The sequence below is a fragment of the Haliotis cracherodii genome, unplaced genomic scaffold, assembly GCF_022045235.1.
Source record: "Haliotis cracherodii isolate W230 unplaced genomic scaffold, xgHalCrac1.p SCAF_6, whole genome shotgun sequence".
In the NCBI taxonomy this organism is placed as follows: Eukaryota; Metazoa; Mollusca; class Gastropoda; order Lepetellida; family Haliotidae; genus Haliotis; species Haliotis cracherodii.
Genome location: NW_027266319.1, coordinates 15,603,820 through 15,621,591, shown reverse-complemented (window position 1 = coordinate 15,621,591; position 17,772 = coordinate 15,603,820). Strand labels below are relative to the sequence as shown.

Genomic DNA, 17,772 nt, shown 5'->3' with positions numbered 1-17,772 from the left:
TACGATGACACGCAATCACCACCAAGGTACGATGACACGCAACCCCCAACGAGGTACGATGACACGCAATCACCACCAAGGTACGATGACACGCAATCACCACCAAGGTACGATGACACGCAATCACCACCAAGGTACGATGACACGCAATCCCCACCAAGGTACGATGACACGCAACCCCCAACGAGGTACGATGACACGCAATCACCACCAAGGTACGATGACACGCAATCACCACCATGGTAGGATGACACGCAGTCAGCATCGTCAGGATACGATATCACGCAATCACGGCCAAGGCACTATGGTACGCAATAACCGTCAGGATAGGATGACGCACAATCACCGCAATGGTACGATGTCACGCAATCACTGCAATGGTACGATGGCACGCAATCACGGTCGGGGTTCAAAGACACGCAATCTGCACCACAAGGGTACAATGTCAGGCAATCATCAACAAGGTTCGATGTCATGCAATCACTGTCAGGGTTGGATGTCACGAAATTACCAAAGGGGTACGATGACACGCAATCACCAACAGGGTACGATGTCACGTAATCATCGCCAGAGTAGGATGACACGCAATCACCGTGCGGGTAGTATTGCACGCAATCACCTTCAGGGTACAGTAGCACGCAATCATCGTCAGGGTACAGTAGCACGCTATCACCGTCAGGGTACGATGTCTCGCAATCACCACCATGGTACGACGATACGCAAACACCGTCAGGGTGCGAAGACAAAATCACAGCCAGGGCACTATGGCACGCAATCAGATCCAGGGTTCGATGTGACGCAGTCTGCACAGTCGGGGTAAGGATGGAAGAGCGTGGTGTCATCCCACAGATGACATCCTTACCTTGTCAGTATAACACTGCGTGGAGTCATCTCAAAGGATGACATCCTTACCCTGTCAGTGTAGCAGAGCTTGGAGTCATCCCACAGATGACATCCTTACCCTGTCAGTGTAGCAGGGCGTGCAGTCATCCCACAGATGACATCCTTACCCTGTCAGTGTAGCAGAGCATGGAGTCATCCCACAGATGACATCCTTACCCTGTCAGTGTAGCAGGGCGTGGAGTCATCCCACAGATGACATCCTTACCCTGTCAGTGTAGCAGAGCATGGAGTCATCCCACAGATGACATCCTTACCCTGTCAGTGTAGCAGAGCATGGAGTCATCCCACAGATGACATCCTTACCCTGTCAGTGTAGCAGGGCGTGGGGTGATCCCACATCCCACATCCCACATCCCACATCCTAACCTTGTCAGTATTCCGAGTCATGTTAACACTGCGTTTCAGTCCTCATTAGAAGATCACTTATGTCACTTAAGCCGCCCTTCCAGCGCCGTTCGGGCTACGGGTTCCGACAGGAGTGAGTATGAATAGATTCCTCCTTTATTTGAAATTTTCCCGCAATATCATGGACGTGAACGCCAGAAACGACCTTCCCACATTCTACATACCCATGTGGGGAGTCGTGACGATCCAACGCTTTAACAACCAGGCTACCCCACTGCATGCCCCGTTCGGACATAAGGGTCAGTTGTTATTAACGTTGCTCAGGCTATTACAACTGAGTTGTCTGGTCAAGATTCCATTACAAACAGGCCGCAGTCATATAGCTTGACTGAAAAAGAGACAAATAAGTTTATTTTGATATTGATAGCTGGAACGGAATAACACAAAATCTGTGCTGGGACGTAGCTTTATGCATACGTATAATATTGTACGAGAGCTTCAATCTTTATTTGTGCGTGGTATTCAATACCCAAACTGGAAGAATTGTTTCCCCTGAGCTATTTGGCCTCGCTGTGGTGACCGGCAAGATGGAAGCCATGTTATCACGCACGGTGCAAGTAATTTCGCCGCAATGGTGTGTAGTTTGTTGTAACATTATCACAGTTACATTTTTAAAATAATGTGAAAAATATGCCATTCATAACGTAATTAATACTGCATTGGCATATAAGATGCCTTTCTTGTCTGCTACTGACTCAATCGCCCCTTGCAATATGAAAGTCAATTTCAAGGTGATTGACCCGAACAGCAGACATTCACTGTCGGTGCCACGATTTAGCAAATAGTTTGTGTAGCTATGTAATAAAAGATGATCGAATGATGTTCTACAAACTCGGTTTCATTTGAAAGTTGTTCATTTGATTGGTTTGTTCTAAAAAGCCACTTCTGCTGTCATATTATATGCGCTATGATGAGGAATAGTTTGGGTTGGCCAAAATTTAGATGTTTAACAAAACTCCTAAAATTGATCAGAACATTCACAAAATCAAAATACAGATGGAAATGCTTGATATCTTCAATTAGTCAAGAAATTGATATGCAGCCATATGACCTCCTGCTGTCGAAGTAAATTGTTGTCATAATGCAGGTCAAAAGTAAATTGTGGTCATAATTATTAAATTATGGAAAATGTGATCACGGGTCTGTAGAGGGTTATTGTCACCCATATTCACAGAGAAGTATTGTTCAATATTACAGCAGTAGTTGTGGGCATCAGGCTTGTTGATAGACAAAAAACATATTTTGCTGTTTGTTATTTACCATGTGTTGTTTTTCTTCTCAAGCACCCAAGTGCGAGGCATGGCAACACTGAAGGATAGTACGTATGTCTTCAATTCTTACTATGCAGCATAAAATATTACATATGGTTGTACACCCGTGAAGATTCCAGGGGTAGAATAGGTCTTCAGCAACCCATACTTGTCGTAAAAGGCGACTAACGGGATCAGGTGGTCAGGCTCCCTGACTTGGTTGATACACGTCATCAATCCCAAATGCGTGGATCGATGCTCATGCTGTCAATCACTGGATTGTCTGGTCCAAACTTGATTATTTACCGCAGTCATATAGCTGGAATATTGCTGAGTGCGGTGTTAAACAAACAAATAAAACATATGGGTGTATACATTTATATGTCAAATATATTCAATGCTTCTTCTAATAGTTTGAATGTGTCATATAATGAATGAGAATTATTATATATTCTGATGGGTTTTTTCTTAAAGTAAAAGGTTAGACATGGCCAGAGGTCAGCTAGTCCAGATGCTTGTGAAAATCTAACTGGTTTAGTATGAGCTGTGAACTGAATCAGTATGTTCATTATTTTGTAAGAAACAGGAAACCTATTTGTAGTATACTAAATATTGAGCAAGCTTCTGAAAGTTTACACTGTTGTTTTCTAATCAGTTCGTATCCGCCTCAAGTCCGTCACCAACATTCAAAAGATCACAAAATCCATGAAGATGGTGTCAGCTGCCAAGTTCTCCCGTGCTGAACGAGAGCTCCGCCCAGCAAGACCTTATGGATTAGGAGCTAAGGGTAAGGAGTGTTAGCCTCTTAAAGATTGTGTAAGTTCTAAAACAAAATAGCTGATATATTCTAAAATTGAATTTGTTAGTGAATCTTCAACATTAAATTCAATGAAAAAATATAGTTAACTGGTGAGGACTGGGTGTCCAAATATGTTATTGTAGCGCCCATAATAATTTAGTTTTCTTTTATGGATAATTATTTGAAAATAATAACATCTGTATTGCCTTTACCATTGAGTCCGACATGTTTTATTTGATTACTTGATTTTCATAGGAACTTTACAACATGTATACAAATATTTTGTATAATCCGTGATTTTGATAAGAGTTAAATGGCAACTCGAAAAATTCCTGATTTCATCAGCTTTTGAGAGGACATTCTTCTATATCATTACCACATTGGGGTAAATTCTTTGGGACGTTTAGGATGATGGTCAGTCAGTGTCAAAGAAAAAGAACCAGTCTGAAACCCTGGTATAATTTTTGTTTGGATGGAAAAGCCATAATTAGAATATTTCCGTCTGTATTTTGGGTTTGGGTTTTGTAACACCAGTGAACAGACAAAATAATTGTGTTAAATTCCTGTTTACAGCTTTTTATGAGAAGGCTGAGGTTGAGCAGGATGAAAACCAGCCAAACCACCTGATCGTAGCTGTGACCTCGGACAGAGGTCTCTGTGGTGGTATCCACAGCAGTGTTGTCAAACACATCCGTTCGACACTTGGGGCACAGAAACCAGGCATTGATACAAAGATCATCTGTATTGGAGATAAATCCAAAGCTATGTTACAAAGGTTTGTTAAACTTCTAAGTACTGACTGCCATATGTTATTATATTCACCTTATCTAAGACATCAGAATTTACTGTGCAGAGTTGTGTCCCTTAGGGGTGTTGGGATCTACTGATACTTTGTTCATTGGCACAATATCTCTGCTTCTTGGTTTCACCAGAGAGATAAACATCTACCAGCTGCAACTCTTTGGGCTTTCCACATTAATCTCACACACCTTGAGGTAGCTGAAATTATGTTAAAAGTGTCATCAAACCCGGCCCAAATCTTGTGTACATTCGTTCGTTCGTTCGTTCATTCGTGCATTCTCTTCCCCTGACATGGCTGAGATAGATAAGAATTAGCATTGAAATACAATTTTGTAATCGATGAATACACAATGTGTGTTAAAATTCAAATATAACAAATGTTATGTTTTGGATAACACATTTGTTAGTAAAGTACATGTTTTGGTGTTTTTGGTGTTGACTCCCATTCAGGTTTCGAACCCACGCTCTTAGAAGGAGGCATCTATTCGCCAGCATACAAAGTCGGCGATCTAACCCTCTCAGCCACCGAGGTTTCCACAAAAATGAAAGTCCAACAACTGGTAGTCTAGATCAAATATTTTGTGTACCCCTCTGACACAAGTTGTTGCACTTTTTTGTTAATGTTGTTATCCTTGTTTACTTTCTTCTGTTTCTCTAGGCAGTACCCTAAAAACATATTAATGTCATTTAATGATATTGGCAAGCGGCCCCCAGTGTTTGCTGATGCTACTCTGATCGCCAGTGCCATGCTTGAGTCCGGCTACAAGTATGATCATGGAACAATGATCTTCAACATCTTCAAGTAAGTTTAGCTGAAAACATTGTAACCAAAGTTACAGAACTGATAGCGCTTCTGAGATCTGAAATTCGGAGACCCAGCATGGGACCTGAATATAGTACTCAAGCATCTTACCAGCAATGCCTGTGAACCTCCAGAACAAGCTGACTTCGAACATCTGACGCAGAAAGCCTTGTTTCTTCTGGCACTAGCCACGGCGGCCAGAATGTCAGATACATGCTATCGACTTGACAACCCTACCAGATTTGACAACGGCGATCACGCATTGACTCATCTTGGTCTAAGAGGGGACTTTATTGCCAAGAATCAGCTCCCAGGGCAACCAGAGAGACAATTCCACTCTCATCCATTCTTGGCTCAGAGGATACAAAAGATTTGTAGTTATTCCAGTCAGAGGCTTACACATGTATCTTCAAAGAACCAGCTCCAGAAGGCAGAAGTTAAGAAGGCTGTTTATTCCTTTATAAAGGAATTCTTCAACTGAAGTCTCAAGAACAACCGTCTCCTATTGGATGAGAGTAGTCATACTCAGAACATACAAGGCAGCAGCGTTAGATCCACCTTCAGCATCCAACCCACACAAAGTCAGAGCTATAGCTTCCATCTTAGTCTTACATGGCAGCTCATCCATCCCTACAATTATGGAAGGTTGTTTTGGGAGACCAGGCACTGTCTCCGCAAATCACTATCTTAGAGATATTGCCACAGAGGATGTGGCTGGAAGTCATCAATTTGGACTATTAGTAGTCGCACAACAACAATGCCTACTAGGAGATGAACCTACTACACTTACCCACGTTCATGCCGACTTGTTGACGTCAGGTTACTGTCCTATTACAAATGATCCAGTGTTTGTTTTACTACGAAATTGAGAGCATGAGTGACAACGATTGTGTTTAAGATTACGACCTTGTCTTAACACTATAGTCGTTAAGAGGAAGCGGGGAAAATCTTCCGCTAGTGCACTTTCCAAAATCCAAAGTAACCAAGAAATTTACTCCCCTCTTTTCAACGAGAAGGAAGTAGTACCCCACTTGGATATATGAAGAACCAAGAAGATTATAAAGTTCCCAGGGGGTTATGTCAACAGATCACAGTCTGAATCACACACTTGATGGAACTACCACCTACAGGGTAATTCAAGCAATAAGTATGAGTCATGATCAGGTGAAAATATGTATTTTTTTAAAGTAAAAATATTATTAATACTTATCCTGACCCAGGCGCTGAAGCATCCATCCCCTCCTCCACCTGATACATGTTTTGGCTACAGACAAGAGGATGAGAGAGTGACAAGTCTACCGGACAGGTCACATGCTTCCGGTGCTCAGGGTTCTGTTTTCTGGGAACAGTGTTGAGGAAGTTTCCACTACCTATCGGAAATAAGATGTGTCTAGCAATAAGTATGAGTCAGGATAAGTATAAATGATATTTCTTTTAAAAGGGGTGGTTGGGTAGCCTTGTGGTTAAAGCGTTCGCTTGTCACGCCGAAGACCCGGGTTCGATTTCTGACATGGGGACAATGTGTGAAGCCCATTTCTGGTATTCCGCGCCGTGATATTGCTGGAATATTGCTAAAAGCGGCGTAAAACCAAACTCATTCACTCACTCACTATTTCTTTTTAAAAATATCATTTTCATTTCAGGAGTGTGGTGTCATACAGAACAACCGAGCAGCCCCTCTTCTCTCTCGATAGCGTCAACGGGGCTGAGAAGCTCAACCTGTATGACAGTCTGGATGAAGATGTGGTCCGCTCGTACAATGAGTTCGCTCTCGTCAGCCTCCTCTACTACGCCCTGAAGGAGGCCTCCTGTAGTGAACAGAGTTCCCGTATGACAGCCATGGACGCTGCCAGCAAGAATGCAGGTTTGTGCAAACAACATTTATTGGACAAAAAGTATTGCACAGTTCAAAATTTCACCAAAGTTACTTGAGAATTGACTTTGATATGTTGTTATGGTTACCGAGTTATTAACATAAAACCAGTGTCCACACTTATCCACACAATATACTATTTACACTTGTTTACGCACAATGTGTGCTCAAGAGCTGTTGACAATTGTACAAAATCAGTGATATTGTTCAGTGCAGGAATGCAACACAAGCCCTACCCTGCTGACAGCCCAATATTTTTCTGCTAACATAATATGACAACATATACGGCAACCAAAGACGCCATAACCTTTTATTATGCCAAAAAGTTGACACTATTTGGTATCTTTGTCGCACATGTCATGTCAAAACTTAAAACTCAAAACTTAACACTTACAACCTGAGACCTTAAGGGTCAAAGGGAGACTACTCTTCAAACCTCAGAAGTCAAACCTTGTTCATAATTTTAACTTAATATAATCTTTATTAAAGTCACGAACGTGATCCAAAAAAACGTCAATGTTCTTGCACATCAGAATTAATGATATTTAAACACAAAACAGTGTTGAATAACTAATTTCTGTACCGGAGTGTTCTTGTGAAATATGTGAGGTGGGTGTTGGAAAATCCAAAATGGCTTTTACTGACGGTACAGGGTCTCTTATTAGGTCAGTAACAACCATCTTGGATTTTCACTGACGGTATATGGGCTCATGTGGGGTCAGTAGTTCTGCTCTCTGATTGGTCAATCTCACTTTGAGGCATAATAATCTGTTATAAGCCAATCAGGAAGTACTGGGTGTGGCCATTTTTCCTCAATTTATGGAAACATAAACACTAAAAAATGGTTTCATTATTCTTTCTAATGCCACAGAATCATTTGCAATTTGTTTATTCAAGGATATTTGTGACTTTCATTTCCATCCTGTCTGTGATATTCCCTGTTTAGCCATAGGTGATCCAATCATCTATAGTTATGTTACATTATGGCTTGACATTGAGTTGAGATCCTCTCTTTCTTCCAATGAATTTGTAATTGATCGATCTTGTTTTCCAGGAGAAATGATTGACAAGCTGACCTTGACCTTCAACCGAACCAGACAGGCAGTTATTACCAGAGAGTTGATTGAAATCATTTCTGGTGCTTCTGCGCTTTAATAGTTGTTACTGTTAGACATCAACATTTGTACATAAGCTACAAATAGGACCATTTGCAGTCAGGCAGGGAGGAACTCATGTTCATCTCGCTTGACTAGCCTAAATATCATTGAGAGGCTGTTGAAAATCTATTTAGTGCTGTGTTGAAAATACTGTGTCGCAGTTCTCGTCAGAAAGTTTGGTTTGCAGACCAGTCTGTATTTGAAAGTTGACACCCAAGAAAATAAACTAATTTGTATGTACCTATCTGTGTCGGTTATTATTTCTTTCAGTTCTCAGGCACTATCCCCATCATTAAGTCAGCAGAACATCCTTTAACTTAAAAACAATGTAATTCAATATAGCAAAAAGATCTTTCCTTTTACATGGACACTGCTTTACTGTGAATCTCGTGTTTAGGTCATGACGACAATAGGAGTTTGTATGCTTGTTTATGTTGGGAGGCCCTTTCCTAGGTTGATGGTACACAACTGTTTACATGGTTACATACTAGTGTGAACAAGCAAACAAACAAAAAACACCACTCGTCTGCTCTCTATTTTCAAAAGTCATTGCCTGAGAACCAATTCTTTTTAATATATCCTTGCCCAGGACCTCAGATGTGCATGAAAGTCAAGGGGTCTTTGTGACAGCCTGAATGTTGAGGGGTAAAGATTTTGAGGGTCCTGGATATTAGTAAAGGAGCAAACCTCGATGTCCCCGGCCTCTCCTTAGTTTGGAACACTGGTGACTGACCAATCTGTTGGGATTCTGGATAAGTCTCCAGTACCTCATGCTTGGCGTAACAGCAGACTAAAATAGGTATTGGGACTGAAACTTTGATTGTGTTATGCCTTACACTACTCTGGATTTAACATATTATGAATTACATGGTAACAGGATAGCCTGTCTGTATCACACAGTGATGGGATAACCTGTCTGTATCACACAGTGACGGGATAGCCTGTCTGTATCACATGGTGACGGGATAGCCTGTCTGTATCACATGGTGACAGGATAGCCTGTGGGCTATCAGTGAGTGGTATCTCAGTGAGCTAGCACTATAAATCGGTATCAGTCTGGACTAGTACAAGCAGCAACACACACACACGTGCATGCACGTCGCTATATGAGTGCAATAATCTCAGATGCGACGATAAACCCAATTTCACCTCACCTCACCTGTCTGCATTACACAGCTCCCCAGGATATTGTGTTTATAAATAGGATATCTTGAGTTTATGTCACACAGTGGCTCAAGATATACTGTCTGCATTACTAAGCTACCAGGATATTGTGTTTATATCACACAGTGGCTCAAGATATACTGTCTGCATTACTCAGCTACCAGGACATTGTGTTTATATCACAGTGGCTCAAGATATACTGTCTGCATTATTAAGCTGCCCAGGATATTGTGTTTATATCACACAGCAGCACTAGAGATACTGTCGGCATTATTAAACTGCCCAGGATGTTGCGTTTGTATCACACAGTGGCTCAAGTTATACTCTCTGCATTACTCAGCTGCCCAGGATATTGTGTTTATATCACACAGCAGCACTAGAGATACTGTCGGCATTATTAAACTGCCCAGGATATTGAGTTTGTATCACACAGTGGCTCAAGTTATACTCTCTGCATTACTCAGCTGCCCAGGATATTGTGTTTATATCACACAGCAGCACTAGAGATACTGTCTGCATTATTAAACTGCTCTGGGTATTGTGTTTATATCACACAGTGGCTCAAGATATACTCTCTGCATTACTCAGCTGCCCAGGATATTGTGTTTATATCACACAGCAGCACTAGAGATACTGTCGGCATTATTAAACTGCCCAGGATGTTGCGTTTGTATCACACAGTGGCTCAAGTTATACTCTCTGCATTACTCAGCTGCCCAGGATATTGTGTTTATATCACACAGCAGCACTAGAGATACTGTCGGCATTATTAAACTGCCCAGGATATTGAGTTTGTATCACACAGTGGCTCAAGTTATACTCTCTGCATTACTCAGCTGCCCAGGATATTGTGTTTATATCACACAGCAGCACTAGAGATACTGTCTGCATTATTAAACTGCTCTGGGTATTGTGTTTATATCACACAGTGGCTCAAGATATACTGTCTACATTACTCAGCTGCCCAAGATATTGTGTTTATATCACACAGTGGCACCAGACATACTGTCTGCATTATTAAACTATTCTGGGGACTGTGTTTATATCACACAGTGGCTCAAGATATACTCTCTGCATTACTCAGCTGCCCAGGATATTTGTGTTTATATCATACAGTGGCTCAAGATATACTGTCTACACTACTCAGCTGCCCTAGATATTGTGTTTATATCACACAGTGGCATCAGATATACTGTCTGCATTATTAAACTGCTCTTGGTATTGTGTTGAGATCACACAGTGGCTCAAGTTATACTGTCTACATTACTCAGGCTCCCAGGATATTATGTTTATATCACACAGTGGCTCAAGATATACTATCTGCATTATTAAGCTGCCCTGGGTATTGTTTTTTTTTCACACAGTGGCATCAGATACACATGTACTGTCTGCATTATTAAACTGCTCTGGGTATTGTGTTTATATCACACAGTGGCTCAAGATATACTTTTTGCATTACTCAGCTGCCCAGGATATTGTGTTTATATCACACAGCAGCATCAGATATACTGTCGGCATTATTAAACTGCTCTGGGTATTGTGTTTATATTACACAGTTGCTCAAGATATACTGTCTACATTACTCAGCTGCCCAAGATATTGTGTTAATATCACACAGTGGCACCAGACATACTGTCTGCATTATTAAACTGCTCTGGATATTGTGTTTATATCACACAGTGGCTCAAGATATACTGTCAACATTACTCAGCTGCCCAAGATATTGTGTTTATATCACGCAGTGGCTCAAGATATACTGTCTGCATTATTAAACTGCTCTGGTTATTGTGTTTAAATCACACACTGGCTCAAGTTATACTGTCTGCATTACTCAGGTTCCCAGGATGTTGTGTTGAGATCACACAGTGGCACAAGATATTCTGTCTTCATTACTCAGCTGCCCAGGATATTGTGTTTATATCACACAGTGGCACAAGATATTCTGTCTTGTTTACTAATTGGCAGATGATATCATGTTTATGTCACACAGTAGCACAAGATATCCTGTCTATATTAACCAGTGGGCAAAGTGACCAGGTAAGCCACGGAGTATGATGAGTGAGTGAACATTGTTTAACATGTCAATCAGCATTCCAGCTATACCATGACGTCCCGTTAGTAATCGAGTCTGGACCACACAAACAAGTGACTGAAAGCATGAGCATCGATCCATGCCATCGGGGTACGATGACGCAAAATCGGCAAGTCACAGTGGCTGACCTCCCGTTGTTATTTAATCGGCTAGTACGACCACCATGGGGTGGGTCACCTTTACTAACATGGAATCTCCTAGAGGAAATTCAGAGACGTTTGACACCTCACCGCCACGACCACGGAAATGGTGATGTAAGACCAGGGGATATAATGAATCCAACGGTTCATATATCCCCCTCACTCGTCCCTCGTTAAGTATTATAGCTAAAATGGATAGAATTATCATTAAACCGCCCGCATGTTATCAGAAATGAGCGGGCCACTGTAACTTGATAATGCCCTCATATTGCTTGACGACGGCCATTATCACGCCCGTTGTTGTGTGACGTCATAGGATAGGGATAGGTGACAAAGTAGACACAATTTAAGGGCGGATACAGAAGAGGGGTGCGGGGATGCGCCCCCTCCCCCCCACACACACACCACCACACACACCACCACCCTTTTTTTATTTCGAAAAAAATCTTTATTTCTGTATAAATTACCACCAAAGACAATAAATAGATCTTAATTGTGCACCCCACCCCCCAAAACCTTTTAAAAAAAGCTGTATCCGCCCATGCAATTTCTTTAATTACTGTTGCCTAGCTACATCTATATGTAGAACAACTTATTAGACACTCCCTCTCAAAATGAATGTCATCCAATAGTACGACGTCATCAAGTTGCGAGTGCATGTTCGAATCTACAGAAATGACGTCATGACAGAACAGTGTATTATCGTGAAATAAATCACGATTTATAAATTGTATATAAGCCAATAGATGTATTTTCGCGATTACTTCAAAATGCTGGAATCCCCATAACTGGGTTCCAGACAAGAGATTGTATCAAACCGTTTGTATACATGTTATAGGTGGTGTAGGGTCAACTTTATAAAGGGAATGAGAATAACTGTACAAGTACACTCTTTGCCTTCATTGTCCTGGTAAGCTTGGGTGGCCCAGACGCTTGCCGTAGGAGGCGACTAACGGAATCGGGTGGTCAGGCTTAGATCGATGCCCATGATGTCAATCACTGGAGTGTCTGGTCCAGACTCGATTATTTACAGACAACTGTCATGTAGCTGGAATATTGCTGAGTGTGGCGTTTAACAAACAATATAATCCCAGGCGCCGCAAATCGCTGCGTAGAGTTGCGTCCCTTGGGCTCGCCAGAAACCTATTATTATGTTTCTTGGTTTGTCAGCACCATACCCATTGGTTTCGCCAAAGTGGTAAACGTCTGAGACGTGCATCACTTCGGGCTTTCCCCCTACCATGATACAACTGGAATACTTTTCTTTATAAGGGCATTAGGGGCACTAAATCAAACTCACTCTCTCAGGATTGAATCATGAACAGAAATAGTTAAATTATCAAACGTATTTTGATATTGAGGCAAGGGAGTAGGGAGTAAAAGTATACGAAGATACTCTATTATTTGAAACGTGCGTATACAGTATGCAAATCTGTCCTTCAGTGTAGGATATTTAATCTACATATCTACATGAAGTAATGGGTTTTTTCTATCACAGATTAGAAATTGCCCAAGGATTTCATTCATGCCAGCCTACTTACTGGTACTTAGATACCAAACAATACATGGAGTGTAAACTAATCGGGGTTTACTAGTATACGCCATTGTTCACTCCAAGGACGTCAAAGGCTTTGCTGGGACTTATTTTATCCATTTACCGATTATGTTTCGAAGTTTTTGTCAGCACCATACCCGTGCTCCTGTGTTTCATCGATGTGGTAAACATCCGAGACCTGCATCACTTCGGGCTTTCCTCCCACATCAAGCTGACACGCCATATAATTGGAATACGGTTCAGAGCGGCAAAACATCGGGTTCCCATGATAAAACAGTTTATTGGAACGCTATTCTACCTTTATATACACCTGGGATTCCAGGTATGAATATAGGCCCCCAGCAACTCATATTTGTCGTCAGAGACGACTTAGTGGGTGGGATAGTCAGGCTCGGTGACTTGGTTGATTGCAGGTCAGGATATCCCAAATGCGTGGATCGATGCTCATGGTGTCAGTCATTGGATTGTCTGTATATATTACGTATGATATGCACGCAGAGATTACTGTGTGAGTGACTGTGCGCGCCGTACTAATTTTACGAATTGAGTGTCCGAATATTTGAATTTCTCGAGCCAGAAAGTTTGACACGAGTTTCGTAAATAACAACAGCTATGATACGCACACGAATGTAAAACGTTCAGTATTATGCATACTTTATTATTTAGCTAGTATTTCATTTTAAATGGAAACCGTCTCCTGGAGCTGACAGGGTCAATGTGACGTCAACAATGATACGCTGCACGTCATTGTTATTGCGACGTCATAAACAGCACATCAACAATGGTCTTAATATTGCGCCAGGAGCGCGTGAAATCATTATTACCTCGGGCTTTGTATGGATTTATAATAACATGCATATGAGGGTGATAAATAGAGAATCTCACCCGAATGGCTTGCCGAGGTTTTTTTCCACTTTTATCAACGAGTGTTGATATATTTGATATCAAAAGACACACGGGTGAGATTTACCATCCAACATCATTCTTCCAACTTCTTCAGTTTGTAGACAGTAATAAATTGTCTTAAGTGTAAAAAGTACTGTTAACAGCTTCAGTAGCAGAGCCATTAGTTATGTTATTTGATTGTGACGTCATGGTAACCAGTGACGTCACAATGGTCTGCAAAGCATTGTGAAGCAATTTCATTGCTGCGATATCTGCAGTGTAATATCGCTTGATCTCACCCAAGCGATATCTCCTGCGGGATCCAGTTTGGGATGATAAATAGAATATCGTACGCGAGTCTCTTTTGACATCAAATATGTCAAGTCGATAAAAGATTAAATCTCATTTTTCCAACTTTTTGCAGTTGAAACGGGTTTTTTTACATGTGAGCTTAGAACTCGAGAAATATAGGGAAATGCCACATTGAAACAATGTTCGAAAACTTAACGCGCTCAGGGGAAAGAGTTTACTCTAAGTGGAAAGGTTGCTTGACCTAGATCATCACAGGGGGTGAGTTTGTCAATAGAGAAAACTAAAATGGCTCCCGTACAATACAAATTTTATGAAACGAGTGAATAGTTCTGGTATCTGCAGAAATTTGTATTACACGGGAGCGACTTTAGTATTTTATGTATACTTGCGTTTATAGGTTTTGGTTTTTTTCTTGTTGGGGGGGGGGGGGGGGGGGGGGCGTTTTTTTAGTTTCACCGTCGTGTGTGAATAGGTAGACATCTACGCCAATTGAGTTTAACAGAATAATACTTCAAACAGGTCAAAAGTTGCTACTTATTAATTTCATACCAAATAACGGCCCACCTATGAATACAGGGGTCCGTTTCACAAAAGCTATGGTAGTGCTGCGGATATCCATAACTTCCATATACATAGACGTACGAGTGTCGTTGCGCTACGATCATCACGTCGACACGTGAAGATCCGGGGTAGATCAGGTCTTCAGCAACCCATACTTGTCGTAAAAGGCGACTAACGGCATCGGGTGGTCAGGCTCGCTGACTAGGTTGATGCATGTCATCGATCCCAATTGCGTGGATCGATGCTCATGAAATTGATCACTGGATTGTCTGGTCCAGACTCGATTATTTACAGACCGCCGTCATATAGCTGGCATATTGCTGAGTGCGGCGTTAAACAACAAACAAACAAATCAATCACGTCACAATACCCTATGATGAAATTTGTGGAATTTTGTTGCAAGATCCACCGTCGAAACAATGCCATGTGACCTCAGCCTAGGAACAGGGTTGCTTGGGTTATCAAGCGTGCATAAGCTCCCCTCAGTGATCTATCATATCTACACGTTGAAAAAGCATGGTCATGTTGAGAGTTTTCAATATTTGTTCGTGAAACTTGTTCCCACAGTACATAAGCACGCGCTTTTGTAGCTGTATGTTTATTAAACGAGTGATCTCTTCACGGGCAAGTAATCAACAGTAATAACCAGTGTCCTGAGTGTAAAATGTACAGTTAGAGAGCTTCAGTGACGGGGGAGATAACTGATGTCATTTGATTGTGACGTTATGAAACCGATGTTGTCACAATGGTCTCTAAAGCATAACGATGCAATTTCATTGTTGCCATATCTCTCTTGCCACCTCACCAAAGCGATATCTTCAGTGGAAGCCAGTTTGGGATGATAAACAGTGAATTATATGTGCATATATGATAAAATACTGATACGCTAGGAAAGATATGCTTCAGGCTTATCATTCTCAACACGTGCAACACGCCTGGGGCCTATACCATCGCTGAATTCATAGTAGGCTTGGGGCTTAGTTTAGTATTAAGTACGACAACAAACCCCTCACGACAAATATAAATAGTGTGTAGTGTGTGTGTGTGTGTGTGTGTGTGTGTGTGTGTGTGTGTGTGTGTTTTAGTTCCTTATATACGGTTTTGTTTCGGCACCTGGGCAGTGTCGACGCAACCATTCATTTTCGATACGACCCATAAAGGTTTTGACTATGGCGACTGAGCTTGTCCTCGCGACTAACGGGATCGCGTGGTCAGGCTCGCTGATTTGCTGGATGCATGTCATCGTATCCCAAATGCATGAATCGATGATCTTTGTGTCAATTACTGGATTGTCAGGTTCAGACTTGATTATTTACAGACCGTCGTCATGTAGCTGGAATAGTGTTGAGTGTGGCAACAAACAATAGTCTCGATTCTATTCACGGGGCTTCTCGTTGTCACTGTGCAGGCACATTTTGTCGGAGAACTATATATTCCTAAGACAGCTGTTCCTGTAGGGTCTGATGTAAAATCGTAGCACCTAATGTGAAATAAATTTGTAAAAAAAAAATAATTTAAAAACTTTAGTACAATTTACTGATATTTGTTTGATCTAATTTCAAAGTACTACATTATATAATAGTAGATACGAAATGTACTTATATTTTTATATTTTCGATATGATAAACTATTACAGGACACATAACACAATGGTGTTTGTTGACAGGTTACATAATACAAGACCCGTGGAGATCCGGGGCATGCCGTAAAAAGGCGACTGTGCTTGTCGTAAGAGGCGATTAACGGGATCGGGTGGTCAGGCTCGCTGACGTGGTTGATGCATATCATCGTATCCCGATCGCGTGGATCGATGCTCATGATGTCAGTCACTGGATTGTCTGGTCCAGACTGGATTATTTACAGACCGCCGTCATATAGCTGGCATATTGCTGAGTGCGGCGTTAAACAAACCAATGAGTAAAACAAAATCACATGTGTGTGTCCCTGCCTACCCAATCCCGTTAGTCGACTCTCTTGACAAGCCTGAGTTGCTGACGACCAATTTATCCGGTCGGATCTTCACGGGGAAATCTAGCTATGACTCGTGGAGCACGTGCATTGTACATAATCTTGGTGAATTAGATGCAAGTTTTGTTTGTTTGATCAGTGCCGTAGCCAGCCGGGGGGGGGGGGGGGGGGGGGGGGGGGGTTGCCCCCCTAAATTTTTAATTTTATAGAATACAGTTTTATTTGAATCAAGTTGGGGACAAGTGATACTTTTAAAAAATATTTGTCCTTCCCCCTGTCAAAAAAAAGTTAACTACGGCCTTGTTGTTTGTTTGTTTAACGCCGCAATATTCAAGCTATATGACGGCGGTCTGTAAATAGTCGAGTTTGGACTAGACAATCCAGTGAGTGATTTCATGAGAATCGATCCATGCAATTGGGTTACAATCACATGCATCAACCAAGTCAGCGAGCCTGACCACCCGATCCCGTTAGTCGCCTCTTACGACAAGCAAAGACCTATTCTAACCCGGATCTTCACGGGTCCGTTAATGTGTAACTCATATAAATTAAATCGTGATAGTTTTTTTTAAGTAAACTGTGTTTACATGCGTAGTTCGCAAAATATTAATGAATATACTAAATTTTTAATTATTACTTCACTCACATGTGCGGTATTTTTTCTTCAAGCTTAATATGAATTTATTAGAAATATTTACATTCCTATGTTATAATTTTAACACACAATTTAGAAACCGAAAAACAAATCATATTATAATCATTTATTATATTGTAGTCTATTAATTTTATTATTTTCTGCTACTAATTAATGCAAAATCTTCCTGGAATGCCGAATGCCAACTCTTTTTGTGAACTATTTCGGCGGAAATAGCCGATCTTACACGATTATTAATAAGGGTACACCTAAAAGTCCACATGTGAATTATGGAATCACGATTAACCTGTTTGTTTGTGTTACATCAAAGCAAATAAATATCCTAGGTCCCATGTCCTTGTACAAACCATTGCTTCAGTAATATAGTTTGATGTTTATTTCCCACGTAAGCATGGGAGAGTGTTTTGAAGTAGCATTTATCCTAGCACAACAAATCCAACTTTTGTAAGA

General features: G+C 41.3%; 1 protein-coding gene across 1 annotated transcript; it reads left to right on the top strand.

Moving 5' to 3' along the window:
• The first annotated feature begins 1,813 nt into the window (after positions 1-1,813).
• Positions 1,814-8,230, top strand: LOC139445758 (ATP synthase subunit gamma, mitochondrial-like). The gene is made up of 7 exons (XM_071226966.1): positions 1,814-1,882; positions 2,592-2,626; positions 3,214-3,345; positions 3,931-4,132; positions 4,817-4,960; positions 6,604-6,824; positions 7,888-8,230. Exons 1-7 carry the CDS (start codon positions 1,836-1,838, stop codon positions 7,986-7,988), a joined length of 882 nt encoding a protein of 293 aa, XP_071083067.1. The 5' UTR covers positions 1,814-1,835; the 3' UTR covers positions 7,989-8,230.
• Positions 8,231-17,772: the final 9,542 nt, after the last annotated feature.